Source organism: Copidosoma floridanum, unplaced genomic scaffold, assembly GCF_036245765.1.
Source record: "Copidosoma floridanum isolate Cflo_tuat_1 unplaced genomic scaffold, Cflo_Japanese_pri ptg000013l, whole genome shotgun sequence".
NCBI classification, from domain to species: Eukaryota; Metazoa; Arthropoda; class Insecta; order Hymenoptera; family Encyrtidae; genus Copidosoma; species Copidosoma floridanum.
The window spans coordinates 63,367-78,472 of record NW_028321890.1 but is presented as its reverse complement, the minus strand read 5'-3'; the positions used below and the strand labels follow the sequence as shown (position 1 = coordinate 78,472).

Genomic DNA, 15,106 nt, shown 5'->3' with positions numbered 1-15,106 from the left:
CTCCTGAAATTTCTGCTGACATCTATCCAAACATGAACATCCTTGATACCTCCTTATCTTTAAAGAGTGGGCCGAACCTGAATAGTTCTCCTTTTAATTTAGCTTTATGAAACATAATTAATATCATCGCTTCTTATGACATATGGTGGAGTAAGCGTGGGACTGGCCGCAGCTATGATAGCTTAAATAGCTACAGCGTTATCATTGGATTTCTTTCTGAAAAAATACTTGACTATGCTACAAGGAATAGGAAATGCATCAAATGTGAAAAAGGCCACCAGAAAAGTAAGCACGATTGTTGCCTCAATTTTCAAGGTAGTGCCAAAGCCATGGAAGTGGATGCTGGAGTGCAACTAATAAACCATAGTAAGATTTTACATGATGCTGGTCTACAAGTTCAAGTCATCATTGGCGATGAAGACAGCCGATGATCGCAGCTGTAAAAAAAGACGATCCAAACACAACATTCTATAAACTAGCAGACAAAAATCATTTGTCAAGAAATTTAAGTAATGTGATATACAAAATATGCAATTCATTTAGTCAATTAAAGAGAAATTGAGCAGTTGCGCAAATTAAAAAATGTTTTAAATACGCCGTATCCCAGAACAAAGGTAAAAGTGAAAACTTGGCTGAAACGATAAAAACATTGCCAGATCATTTATTTGCGAAACACGAGAATTGTGGAATGTGGTCCAAATCAATCAAAAAGCATACCGTATAGTTTACAGATGAAGCTTTATATAAAGCACTAGTTAATTTTTGCAAAATACTCGGCCGATTCGCATAAATTCAAAGTGGCTGCCTCGAGTCAAGCGAATGAAAGCTTTAACAATATAGTTTCACACAAAGCCCACAAAAATATATGCTTGAATAGAAGCGCAGCTTGTGATTTTAGAGTTGCTGATAGCGTGTGCTCAAAAAAATGATATTGAAAGTTGTATTATTAAGTATATAAAATCGTTAGGCTTATTAATTGGTGATAATACACTTAATTATGTGAAAACAGATAATTCAAGATAATTTAAACGCGCACAGAAAATCAAACAAATGTATTCTAAATTGAGAAGGATAGAACTGCAAAAAAAAAGAGAAAATTTAAGGAAAAATAAAGAGAAATCAGAGGGTATTATGTATAAAAGTGGATGTGGTTTTGCTACTCCTATCGTAACCATCCGTGTCAGCGGAGAAGTCGAAAAATCAATTCGAAACGGTTGTGATATTATCCACTTCGATCCTAAAACGACTGGATTACAAAGCAATGCTTTTATTTTGCAAATTGCTGCAAAAAGCAAAAATAAGTTATTAAACGTCTACGTTAAATCGAAAAAAATAATTTCTGTTGGTGCTTCCAAATCTACTGGCCTTATTCACAAAAACAATGATTTATATTTACGAAATCAACGTCTTGAAACTCTGACAATAACCGAAGCATTGAGTTTATTTAGAGATTTTTTATTTTCACAATCTCCAAATAAAAAAGTCTTATTAGTAGCCCACAATTCAAGCTTTGATTCTCCTCGATTGCTAAGAGCTATTTACAACAACAACATGATAGCTGATTTCAAAATGATTCAAGGATTTTCTGACACACTAAAGTTACTCAAAAAAAAATTTCCTGAAAGAAAAGGGACTGGCAAATTCACTTTGGAAAAGTTAGCCAAGGACTTTTCACAAGTCAAAGATGTAGCCAATTTTCACGACGCTACTTGTAATGTTATAATACTGCAAAATCTCACGATTGTTTTTGACATTGAAAACCAGTTGATTGATAATTTTAAAACGATAGAAATGTGCCAGAACGAATTATTGGAATCGAATACAATTTATGACAATTTGCAGTACGTACCTGAATTAAATAATGAGATTTCCACAGCAGTGCTCAAAAGACTTGCACTACACAAAAATTAGTTATCAATCTCTATCACAAATTTATAGAGGTAAAGACGATCAAGGTATAATTAATACTTTTTCTGAAATTAATGATCTTAAAAAAGTAAAAATAACTTAAGATAAAAAAATTATAAAGGCAGTCTGTGAATTTAAAAAAAAATCGATGTAACTAATGTTGACTAGTAAGCTTTTTTTTTACTTACGAAAATGTTTATAATGTAGTATTAAATTTTAGTTATTTCAAATATTTGGATATTTATGCGTAAATGCAATACTAAACTTAAACAAATTATATGAATTAATGTTTTTTTATCATTTTTGTTTTTAATTTTATTATTTAAAGATAATTGTAGTCTTCCTTGAATATTTTAAAGTTAAGGAATTTCACCGAAATTATTTTGATAATTTTATCATATGCATCCTGTTCTATTAAATTATTTAATTTTCAAAAATAGAGAAAAAATTACCGTATATGCATATTGATTTATCATAGAAGTTGATGACTCGTACAAACAAAATACCAACACGATTTTTTTGCCATACAATTATTTATTCATTAGCATGTATTTTATTTATTTACTTATAAATGCAAGTTTACTTGAGCAAATTTAAGTTGGGCTTTCTTTCGTGACCATTGACTGACTGTTCTGTACTCAATAAGTAACAGGATGTTGCAGTGTTGCCAAGTTGCTTGGGGTGTCTGCTTCTCTCTCGGTGGAGGCCAGATGAGGTATTATAAAAATTATTGTTACTCAATAATTAATATGGAAAGGCCTATAAAACTTGTACTAATTTTTTTCCTTATGAATTTGTTTATTACATAACATTTTTTTAGGAAAATACTGAAAAATTCGTTAAATTATGCTCGAAAGTTTGCGTTTTTTTCGCCAAGATTATAGCTATAGATATACTGCACTGTTAAATCGACAATCTTTAAAACTGAAGAGTTCGCAATCTAGTAAGGAAACACCTGTTGAAATTTTGCACACGTGTAAATAACACTTTCATTTCACACATATTTCAATTTCAGCAAATTCTTACGAAAACTACTATACCCAGAGATCATCCTTAAGTAACCTTTGAGCTATTAATGGCCCAGTAAGTTCTCCTTGCCCTCCTTCTCAACCTGGCGATATAATGAGAGGAAAATTCTTAGAGCCCTTTTTTCTTCCTCTTGTTGCTTGCTTCGCTGTAGTAGTGGCTTCGAGCTTACTGGAGCTTCGATTGTATACATCACAGCCCCTTTTAGCATATGCAATAGATGTTGTTTGTCGAAGGATTTTTAAAATAGGTTTTAAGGGTAACATACAGGACTGTAAAGTTTTATAATTACTAGACTCGCTGTTAGAGCTTGAACTGATAGAGCAACTACTGCTTCTGTTACTGCTGGATGTTGAAAATTTTCTGACCCTTTTACGCCTCCGCTTACAATCTATATCATCTTTTACAGTGTTTATTTCATAAAAATCTGCAAGGTTACGCGATAAAGCGTCAGCATTTGAATTCAAATGTCCGGGTTTATACTTATAGGTGCAGTTGCACTCGTGGAGTACTTTTGTATTATTAACGTCAGCTCCTGTATCTATTATAAAAGTGTCTTTACTTTCATTTTATTGTAAAATTTTATGTCGTACTGTCAGTGCATTGCCACTGTTTCTTGCGACTGACACTCGGGCGATTGCACAAATTGGTTTGTCAGTAGACGCTGATTCAGATCTTTGCTTGCCACTGCGTTTGGGCAACGAGCACCATTCCTGTTTAAAGACTGGCCTGGTATAGGGAAACTGGGTCTAAAATTTTGCTGATTATTGAAAGAGTTCGACCTTGAGCAAAAAATTGTGTAGATTCACGATTCATGTGGTATTTGAACGTTTTTGCAAGTGCAGGGGTAATTTCCCATTGGAGAAGTAGATTAATTACCAAATACATACTGCAGTAAGCTTGTGTGAAATGGGCAATTCAAATAAGCTAATAATTGGTTTTGGTGTTGTGTTGATTGTGTGGGGCCAAAATTTCTATGATTTCTTCTCGAATCGTTCAAAGGCTGGTAAGATTGCGTTTTATTTGATTTTTGCAACAATTTTACTAATTGATTATTTGAATCACTATTTCGATGTTAAAGAGCTGGGTGAAATACTATTTTTCCATCTGAATTAAAGGTAGTCGGGAAAATTTTTGTGTCATTAGGGTTGCAATGATAAAATGTATTATCGTGATTGTACAGGTGAGATTATCTATAGTCATTTTAATGTACGTTGTTTTGATTTGGCTAAAATTATCCAAAATTTTATAGTCTGCTTTATTAGTGTACTGATTAATTTTGTCTTGCTGTAGGGTGTAACTGCGGAGCAAGGTACATATGTAAATTCTGATGGTAAATGGTCGCGTGAGTATTGGGGTGTAACATTTTTCCAACTTCTTCTGCTTTTAAAGCTACTTGTAGAGCACTGGCAAAACTTTTTGGTACGTTTGACATCATATTGGTCTTGAATCCATTGGGTAGGCCTTGCATAAATGCTTCACAGCCAACCATTTCCAGATATAACTTGGAATCAGGTGGTTGGTTTTCAGGAATGTTGTTGGAAACGGCCTCTATTCTGGCTGTTCTAGCACCTCGATTAATGAGTTGGGAAATTCTCTCGTAAAAATCGTGAACAGTTTCTTCCTGTTTCATGTGAGAATTACCAATTTTGGTCATTTATTGAGCGTAAGTCTTAGAAGGAGCAAAATGTGCCTTTAAACGATTTATAAGATTGTCTAATATATTTATTGTTCATCCATCTAGACAACTTCTTGCTCTACTCTTTAGCCTGAAAATGACTGTTCTTTAAAACATAGACTCTTCCACATTTAAGATAAGGAACCTACCACCATCAACATCTTACAAGAAATCTCTGATAGGTGTATTTTGACCACTATATATTGGTATGTGTAAGGCAGCTTGACTTGTACGTAAAGCTGTATTATTTAGGGGTACGTTACGTGATAATTCAAGAAATTCTAGTTATTTTTCAGCTTCCCTTGCCCTATGGTATTGTTCAAGTATCTGTACCCTTGCAGCTACATCTGCTCCCTTGCTCATATCCTCAAGTGTCTGATCCATTACATAAAAAAAAATTTTAAAAGTAGATAAAGAAAGACAAAAAAAAAATTTAGAAAAAAATATGAAAATAAAAGTCTTAATTTGGTCAAAGCATACTCTAAGTAAAACAAAAGGCTTAGTTCCCCACAAGGAATGCCAAGTGTTATGTCCGAACTTCTTTAACTGATGGGTGGAGATCGTAAATTGGTTCTACAAACAAATAAATTAAATTTTTGTTTGTCAGGAACCAGCCATCGGTCTAAAAGCCTTATTTGCTTTTACTTACAGAATACTTTTCTTTAAAATCGTTGACTCGGCATTGTGGTAATAAGTTTCACCGAGTGATATGTATGGAGTAGTGTACGCTGAGCTAGCGTTGACTTACTGTTAGAGTTTTTGTCTTATGTCAAAAGGTAGTAGCGTATCTTATTCGTCTTTTTATCTCGCGTCCGTGCAAAGGTCTTTGTCATACAGTGTCTATTTTACTTTTCCTCGATATTCAATTTATTCATTAAGGTAAGAATTATGTGTCAATCAATTAGGATTAGGAAATATTGGAATGTTTCATGTAATTCAGTAATTAGAATGCTTTCGAATTAAAAAAATTAATTTAATCAACAACCAAGTTATGTCTTAACTGATGATTTAATAAATTTAGAAAAACCAGAAATAGTTAGTTTTACAAATAGTATCATAAAGTTTCGTATTCACATTTATAATGTTAAATAATTTATAGTTTTTTTAACTTAACTTACTTCTATGATCGTTGGTTAGCCGCTGCTTGAGCGGACGCAGTCACAAGATCTTACAAGGTTGACCGCAACAATGTTCCTAATCCAACACGAAAGCACTCGTGGCGATGACAATAATAAGGCTTCTGCTATTAACGTCAGAACCCAAGTCAACGGTCATTTCTTTCTTGTACCTCCTTGATTCACTTTTAAGGTGAGTTTACAGTGGCCTGGTTTGCTCGAGCTTTTCTTACACAGCTTAGTCACCGAACAAAGTCTTACATTTGCTTGAAATGCACGCTTTTAACACGTAGCTTAATGATCGAACTAAGTCTTACATCCACTTAAAAGACGCAACAGAACTCACTCTCCAACCTTTATAGTTACTTTGGAGCACTTGATGAAAGAGAAAAGGCAAATATTGTTATATGCGAGGAGTTTTTATACTCCTGCGTTTAAGGAGGACGAGTTAAGACGGGGATCCAAACGACCAATCAGAGCTTAACCTAATTACCCTCGGCTGACATAATCACAGTCATGGTGCAATAATTTCACATTAATTAATGGTTAAATCTGTTGATCTCTAAGATTTTTCATTAAGTACGTGTTACTGTTGAAATTGTGTATGATATTTCTTGTGTACATCCGCAGTAAATGATGTTAAAATTGTTGATAAATCACATTATTTGGTATACTTGTGTGAATTGATTTTCTTACTAATATATAAAGCAAAAGCGCTAAAACCATTGTAATCGCTAACCGCGAAAACTACTAAACCGATTTTGTTGAAATTTTGCACACTGATTCATGATACTTCCTAGATGGTTTTAGTATAGTTTTTATCTTGAAAAATTTAATAACAATAGCAATAAATGAGCTCAAAGTTTTGCAAAAATACACCAGCTTTTCATTTTAGTACAGTGAAATTCACTAGGTGGCGTCGACATAAAATCGAAGCTACCTGCAACATAATTAAATAAGTGTGGTTATAATAGGATGGAGTGTCTCCATGGTGTTCATGTGTTGAAGTCAAGCTTCAGCAGTTCAACGAGCTGTATAAAGAATGCTGATGATAGTCTTGCAGCTGGGTATCCCGGTTACGGACGACACTCTTCTCTAAGGGGGAAGGAACCTAGATGTCCATTAACCCTGAATCTCGACGAGTGCGATAAAAAAAAAAAAAAAATTAATTCCAACCTATGCCGTCTCTGCCACACTACCAGAGGTCATATTACCAACTCTTCAGACTTTAGAGTTGTGTGGCAGTCCCACCATCTCACCTGGTGCAGTTAGAGAATTTCTGGCTACAAATGTAAGCAAGGAAAAACAGCTCTGAGGGGCACGTGGCACGGGCAGCCACAATGGCTACCTTTTCCGTCGTCTCGTTCCCAACGTGCTTACCGCCAGCTCTTCATCATCAGGAATAATAATAAAGAATAGCCTGGAAGTTTCACCACTGGCGCTTTTTAGGGCCATTATAAGTATTTACGTTCCCTACTTAACCATCAATTTCATCGGTTCTTTTTAGGATCCACCTAAGTGTAAACTACCTTGCCAACAAATACATTTTTACTACCATTTCCGGAAGCGATTCGTCGACTAAAAGACTATATTAACTAAAGACGGGCACTATTAAACCAAGTCAGCCATTCACTAGCAGATGTCACCTGCGGAGTTGTTCTTCGCAAGGCTGGAAAACCCGGTGACCGACGACCCTATACTACTCTCTCGACTCTAAGCATTCAACCAGGAATCACTGATCCTCTCTAAGGTCTGCGTTGGGCAAACCTATAACAGCTATGAAGGGAATAAAAAACTTGAGCCAACGGGACAGTCTCCACTGGACAAGTATCACTAACCAATCTACTCATCTAAGATCACCAAAACAACTGAATCTGCAAATAAAAAAGTTGCTTTAGACACTAACGTCTTCAACGTCATACCGGGAGACGTTGGGAAAGAGCACTACAACTAGCCCCAAAGCTCCGGACTTTGTAATTTTTCTCCCAATCAGTCTGTGTCTTCAACAGCAAGCCAGAGAAGATCACCCTGAGGTATCCAGGCACAATTGCTGTTAACTGCAGTCAAGAAAGAGTCAACTTAAGAAGTTCACTGGTTTTTTTTAGGGCAATCGGACGTCGAACTACCTAGCCATTGAATATATTAAAATTAACAAAGTTGACTGAAAATAGCCTTTTGGGGTCATAAAGGTCGTAAGCATGCCAATAGTCGCAAAAGGGTATATTGGAAAGAAAACCTCAAATGTATCTAATGAATACAATTTGAGGCGTCAAGAAACTGACGCAGAAAATTTATCGAGATTGAAACCGCAGCGTCAAAATCGACAACTAAAGAGTCCATTACGTGAGAGATCAGCTTCTTATTGTACCCTTACAGCAATCTTTGAAATCTGTAAAGATCTTACTTCAGATTTTTTAATGAGTAAAAAATGTTTTTGTGTTTTTGTGGCAATAAAAATGTAGGGTTTAAGGTCCAGGACTCTGTTGCTCTGGTAATAAAGTTGTGAGATATGAGAAAAAAAATTATTCTTTAATATAAATTTTTTGGCGGTTTAAAATCTTAACAGCTTTAAAAAATAGCCGTTTTCGTGAATTATACGGGAGAAACTGTAAATCAACGGCTTCTTATGGCCACCGATTATATAGTGGCATAAAGAACTCACGGTACCTTTCAGCATAATTATTTTTTTGAATTTTTACACCTTATTATTTGACCAAATAAACTAAATGGATTCTGAAAAAATATGTTTTTAATAAGATTTTTGGTCTGAGATGTGTCAGGAATATGTGCGAAATTTCTAACTTATAATGCTTCACATTACATGTCAACACACTACGGTGTTTTATTTAGTAAGTATTGGGTGAAGCCGAGACAGGGGGCTGCTAGTGTAAGATAAGCGTTTTATAAGATTGTTTTAGGCTGCACACGTAGTTTAAGTTTTGCAATGGTAGCTTATTTTGAAAGAAGTAAGTTATTTGTCAAGCGATTGCAGAAGTGGGTGTACTGCTCGATGGTTTGAGATAGCTGAGCTTTTACTTTTTATTATTTAAAAACAAATTCTTTGCTTCGAAGTTATAAATGTTAAGTATGTGACATCCCACGTAACATTCGTAACATTTTTCGATCAGGTTGTGTGCAGGAAGTGCTAACAGTAAAAAGTAGTTGTCACTCAAGAAATTGGCTGAAGGAATCTCTTTAAGCAGAAAAACTATAGAGGCTTTTTTTGCCTGCATACTAAATTTATGAAATATTTTTTTCTCAGAAGGTCTTAAAATGTTATTCACGATGAAAGTTAAATACATTGAGACAGAATGATGACTTTAGAAGTTTTTTAACTTAATCAAAGGAGTAATAGTAATTTGTCTTTATTTGATATTATTAAGCAGATATCACACTTTACCAGAAAAATGGCCATTGATAAACATTTGGGCAGTCGAAACACCAAATCCATGTGTCCTTGATAAGAATCTCCTTTCCTGTGGTAAACAAAAAATTTAATTTTCACCGCTGAGAGGTTTAATGTGTATTTCAAGAAACATACATTAAAATCTACAACATACATAATTTTTACGTGCACATAAGGTCCTAATAATAAATTCATCATACAAACATCATGTGGTACACAAACATTTTTTCAAAATTTGTATTATTCATTACACAGTGGCTGGGAGTTACAGCAGCAGTGGAAGAAGGAAGGGAATATTCCTAATCATTTGTTATTGCGTAGGTAAAGAGTTGCTTAGAGGCGTTTATCGCAGCCTGATTCCGTAATATACTCACTTGTTTGTATTAAAAATACTGCTCTGAAGTACTATGTAGAAAAATAAATCTAATATAGATAAAAAGTTTCTGCAACCAATTTACTTACCGTGTTAGGTTTAAACACGTTCCCTCAATTCCTGCTCACAACGTTTGTATTAAAAATACTGCTCTGTAGTACTATGTAGAAAAATTGATTTAATACAGATAAAAAATTCCTAGAACTAACATACAAGCTCATGTCCTCTAACGTTAGTAAATAGTGTCAAGTGTTTTAAATACATCACTGAAAGTCTTTTACTTAAGTGTATGTTAGCTTAATAATAACAAGAACTTCGTCAAACACACAATGTGGGTTACGCTAGGTTTTCGCGCACGACTTTCAACATCGGGATGAACTTAACGTTAACTATCGCAAACACTAGCGTGGCTCTCAGTTGCCAGTAGGAAAGTGGGTAAGGGTGCTGCGCTTTGTTCATCACTATTTACTTAGAAGTAATATTCTACTATACATCCTAAGCACCTAGCAGATTTGTACAAGGCTAGAGGCCAAAGTTCGTCCCAACGAAGTTCTGCAGATTTTCCGCGCATGGTAAGGGTATGGACTTACAACAGCTTGGCGCTAGTAATGCCTCAAACCTCTGACGTTGATTAAGTTAGCTTGTTTTTATGAGCAACTCGTATATTGAGGATCTGTCAACGCAACGTCGTTTTAAAAAATACCTTACCTTAGGACAGGGAGCATGACAAGGACGGCCTCTAGTTTCTTAACAGATTACGACCATTGCAGTCGTGTGAGTGCGCTTTGCGTCTTAATGTATATTTTTATCAACAGCATATACAATTTGGCATTTAGTGCATCAAATATGTGTGTGTGTACAATAGCAAGTTATTTGCAGCAGGAAAGGAGAGAAGTAGCTGGACGTACAAGATAGCCACGTGAGATAGTTTCCCCACGCATACTCGTCACACACTTGCATTTTTTCTTAAACATAATCTTAGTATATAATAGTGTAACAAGTCACATCAAAGATAAGTTTACTGACCGTACGTCTTAGTAGAACTGTGGCTCGTCGTATTGCGATGTGCTACATTAATAAGCCCATATTAGGAGTGCATCATTGACTAAAAAAAAAAGTCTTCTTCAAGCCACAAAAAATTTCAAATAATGTTAACGTCTACAAAAATTTCTAATTCAAATATATATTATTCAGAACTATGTCACTTTTTAATCAGTTGTTTAATATAAAACCACAGCAGAATTTTAAAAATACCATGTCAGAATTATTAAAAATTTTAATGACCCGGTAAAGGCAGTTAAAAAAAAAAAATTTCAAATTGCAGCGTCAAGAAGTTAATGAAATGCTATTAATCTACGTATTAAGTTTGAGTAACAGAATGTATATATACACATATATATATGATATAACCATCACGATGGCTTAGTGATAAAGTTACAGTTCCATCGATCCCTGAGGTTAAGCAGCATTTGGTGCAGTAAGTACTTGGATGGGTGACCGTTTAAGTCTTGCCGTTTCGCCTCTGCTATTTGCTTTGTAGATTGATTGCCTGTTTCTCTGTTTCTTCGACATCGTGCGTCGGAGGTGTGCCAAATCCCTGCCCTGTTGTCTAAGTCTGCAGCTTAAACATCAAGTCAGAAATGAGGCAGGTACACCGGGCTATTCTGGATCAGGTTTTTTCTACGGCAGAGTTCCCGGGGTTTTTCTCATCCACATGACAAACTTCATGGGCGAATTCAGAGCAATTGTTAGGGCCCTCCCTCCTTCTAACCCTCTCCTAATTTCTTCCTAATTCCAAGTGCTAAATGCTCTAAGTAGTGCCTCTACAAGAGAGCCGGACGTCAAGCACTATAATAAAAAAGTATACATATAAAAAAGCCTTAGTAAACATGTATTCCGGTGATTGTGCTGAAAAAAAAAACTACACTTGTAGGATAATTTTCATCCCAATAAAAAATTTCGTACACAAGACTTTATAGTTAAACATTCCCCTTTTACCAGAGCCTATTACTATCTCATCTTTAATTACATCATCATAATAATTTTTTTTTTAGGCGTCTTACCAAGATGAATGTATAAATCTTTTTTCTGTGCTTGCTTAATTGTCCTAAAGTAAATAAATTTTCTTGCTGATACTAAACGTAAGTGCTAAACTTGTGAAAGAGATTTTAGATCTTAGGAGCTTTAATCGTTCTATCTCATTCACAGCAGAGAAAAAAGTGGATAGATTTCTACTTTTCTTTGATATTTTTATAAATAGGGTCCCTCAATATAAGTGTACAGTAAATCTGTATCGTAAACCTTTTTTCTTATGGAAAATTTTGAATTTTTTCTTACTTAATTTGACACCTGTAATAAGAGCTCTAATTTTTCATTATTTGACAAAGCCTTTCAGTTTGCTAAGTCATGTTCTTAAAAAACCAAAAATATTCAAAAAGCTACAAAGATCGTGGATTCAAACACGTTTCCTCGATTTTTTGTTGATAAATTTAAGAAATTAGGATAGCTATAGTACAGACAAGTACGTTACATAAGATGTCCGCTTGTTTTGAAGGTAGGGATTACAATTATAATTCTTGTGGATGTGATCCACGTAAAATTTTCTTTAGACTTCGATTCATAGTTTTTCTTACATTTCCAACCGTTGTAACATAATTTTTTTTTCAATTTTCACTGAATTTAAAATAGCTGTGGTGTTTCAGAATTCTCGTACATTTACAAATTTAAAAAAGCACATTACGTTTTTTTTAAATCACAACACCAAGTCAGCTGCATCACGGCATTCACACGGCTTTGGGCATAACTTTGACTTTGATGGGGTAAGCATCTTTTAACTGGCGATAAATAAATCTAGAAGAAGACTTTCTCAGCCTTCTTTTATATATGTATGTATGTGTGTGTGCGTGCGTAACTATATTATAGAGTTCAAGACCCTCCCTCCACCCCCCCATAACCCCCCCCCCCGAGAAATTAGGAAAAATTTGAATACCGTCAATGATATTTCAACCCAACGAAATCATAGCTAAAGATCCACTGAGCCTCTCTAATCACCCACAGCCCCCCGCACAATTTTTGAAGCCTCCCCCCACTACAGCCCCCACAAAATAGGGAAAAATTACATTTATTTCACCATTACTTTGACCCATTAAAAATTTCACTTATATTTTGTAAGCCCCCCCCCCACCAACCCCCTGCATGTTTTTAAGTGCCCCCCACCCACCGACCACCTACGATATGTAACCGATCAAGCACTCCTTGCAATATGAGGGACAACTCTACAGATTTGTAGCAGTTCAGTACGTAGTACATCAATAGGTTATTGTGAACACAAACTTTACATGAGCTGCAATAAGCTATTGCCAGCAATCGCATGCTGCAGCTCCTATAACTCACGGTAAATAATCTCTTAGATATATATATATATCTTCTTTTTCCACACAGCCCAATAGGCCAGTAGATCGATTTGATACTTATAATCAACGAGTACAAAAAACATCGAATATATTTATGACTTAATGTGAGTATTAATGAGTATAAAATTTAATGCGTGTTGATCTTTTTTTGTTTGTAATATTTTTTACTTACTTTAAGTTTTAATTCAAGAGGTGTAATCGTATGACATGATATGATCACACATATTTATTAAAACTCGAGTAGTAAAAAAATTATAGAAACCGTGGTAGTCATCTTCAGTAGCACCATAAAATCATAAAGAGCCAAAACTTCCCGATGCCTGATTTAAAGGAAAAAAAAACCATCAATAGTTTATAGTGATTAAAAAATAGTTTATTCATATTTCTATGCATTTACTTACAATTTTTTTTTAAGTTACACTTCTACAGGAGCGTTATGCGTGGGGGTTAATCAACGATTTCAGATCTTAACTTTGAGAAAAAGTGTGACGAAGGTGGATTTTGCTTCATTCTCCCCTTTTAGCCTACCCCTCATGATCTACTTCCGGTTTCCTCTACACTATATGATGCCACACCACATCACCATGTCACACATTTTAAATTTTATAAATTTTATTTTCTTATCTTTTAACTTATTCTTAAAAAAGAAAAAAGAAAACAGTTTCCAAAGAGATTTGAACCTCCGACCTCTTACGTTCTGGCCACGGCTCTTACCTACTCTACTATGAGCAGGCTCAATATAGAAAAACCAATGACTTCATCTCATCGTACAGTTTGTAACTTATTTTTCACAAAGTTTTTTATTTAATGTACATTAATTTATTTGGTTTAGTTATAAATTGAATAAGTAAACAATTTACTTAATAAAAATTTTTTTTTACGTTATTTAAAATAATTAGGCAATTAGTATATTTTAGCAGAGCACCCTTAGAATTCATTAATGAATATTTATTCCTACGTATTCAATTTGCTACTTTAACAATAAATAGAAATTTTTTCATACAATTCTTCTGTATTTTTTCAAAATTTTCAAAAATTATAAAAAAATTTTTTGTACTGTACGAACACAATAATTAATTTTTATTGTATTTTATTCTTTTAAAAATTTTTCATTCGTGATTCAAGTGGTTTTTTGATTTAAGGACATTCTTCACATAGTTTGTGAGTGAAAGTTCAGAGAAATGACAGAAACGCGAATGTGTGCAGTAAAGCTAGCAATTCCTATTCTTGTGTGGATGTACTCGTATACATGCTTTTCTTAATTTTCTATATACAATTATATTTTGAGTGTTAAATATAGACGAGAAATAAGTGTGGGATCGTATGTGATAGATGTGAGCGTGATGTTACATATATAATCAGTGTAGGCAGTAGAATGTTATTCTAAAACCATCGGAAGATTCGATGAAAGTGCACAGTTTTGGACTGGCCAGGCTATACATATTTTTTTTGTATTGTGCCGTAAAATATTGTTTATATTCATCAACTCATTACATATTAGTTAATATCACACCCAATCAACGTAGGTATACTCATTCCCACAATAGTTGCACCACCTTTGTAGACAATATTGTTTCATAGAAAGTATTATTATACTTAAAATTATATTGGTTGCCAAATAATTTCATAGAAGTATAATTTCATACTTGGGTACCCAAGCACTCACTGTCCACTAGTTTCTTTAAGAACCTATTCGTCTAACACCTGTTCCTTTTTATGAATACAAATTAAAAAATAACTATGAAATTCGTAAAAGTTATCATTTTATACATAACTCTAACTTCATAACATCAGATTTTTAGTACAGAATCTTAAAATTTAATTTTTTTAAATCATTGTTGCTTGATACGCATACAAAGTAAGCACAAAAATAAACGAATTTTGGTGAAAAAAATCGAAAGAGTGATCTTATTTAGGTTATATTATAAATAGTTATCCTGAATCAAATTTGAACTTCAATGATTTTTAACAAAATTGTAACATGATAAAATATTCACATACCGTGTCATACGCTACTACTTAATAACATGGTTATAATATATGTGATAACCTTCTATTCGTTAATTTTTTTCTTTTAAAAAGTGTACTTATTTCCATCGGAAATTTTATACCCAATAACATTTTCTCAGTCCTAATTATTTTTACGTTCAATTTGCTTCAATATCGCTTCTTGAGTTTTGCATCTTG

At 34.1% G+C, this 15,106-nt stretch overlaps 1 protein-coding gene across 1 annotated transcript in view; it reads right to left on the bottom strand.

Annotated features, from left to right (window-relative positions):
- The window catches only part of LOC106645563 (putative methylmalonate-semialdehyde/malonate-semialdehyde dehydrogenase [acylating], mitochondrial), a 402,363-nt gene extending 393,161 nt beyond the window's left edge, over positions 1-9,202 (bottom strand). The window contains exon 1 of the mRNA XM_089591264.1: positions 9,128-9,202. Within this exon, the coding sequence (XP_089447390.1) occupies positions 9,128-9,152 (25 nt within the window). The 5' untranslated portion in view covers positions 9,153-9,202. The remainder of the gene's footprint in view (positions 1-9,127) is intronic.
- Positions 9,203-15,106: the final 5,904 nt, after the last annotated feature.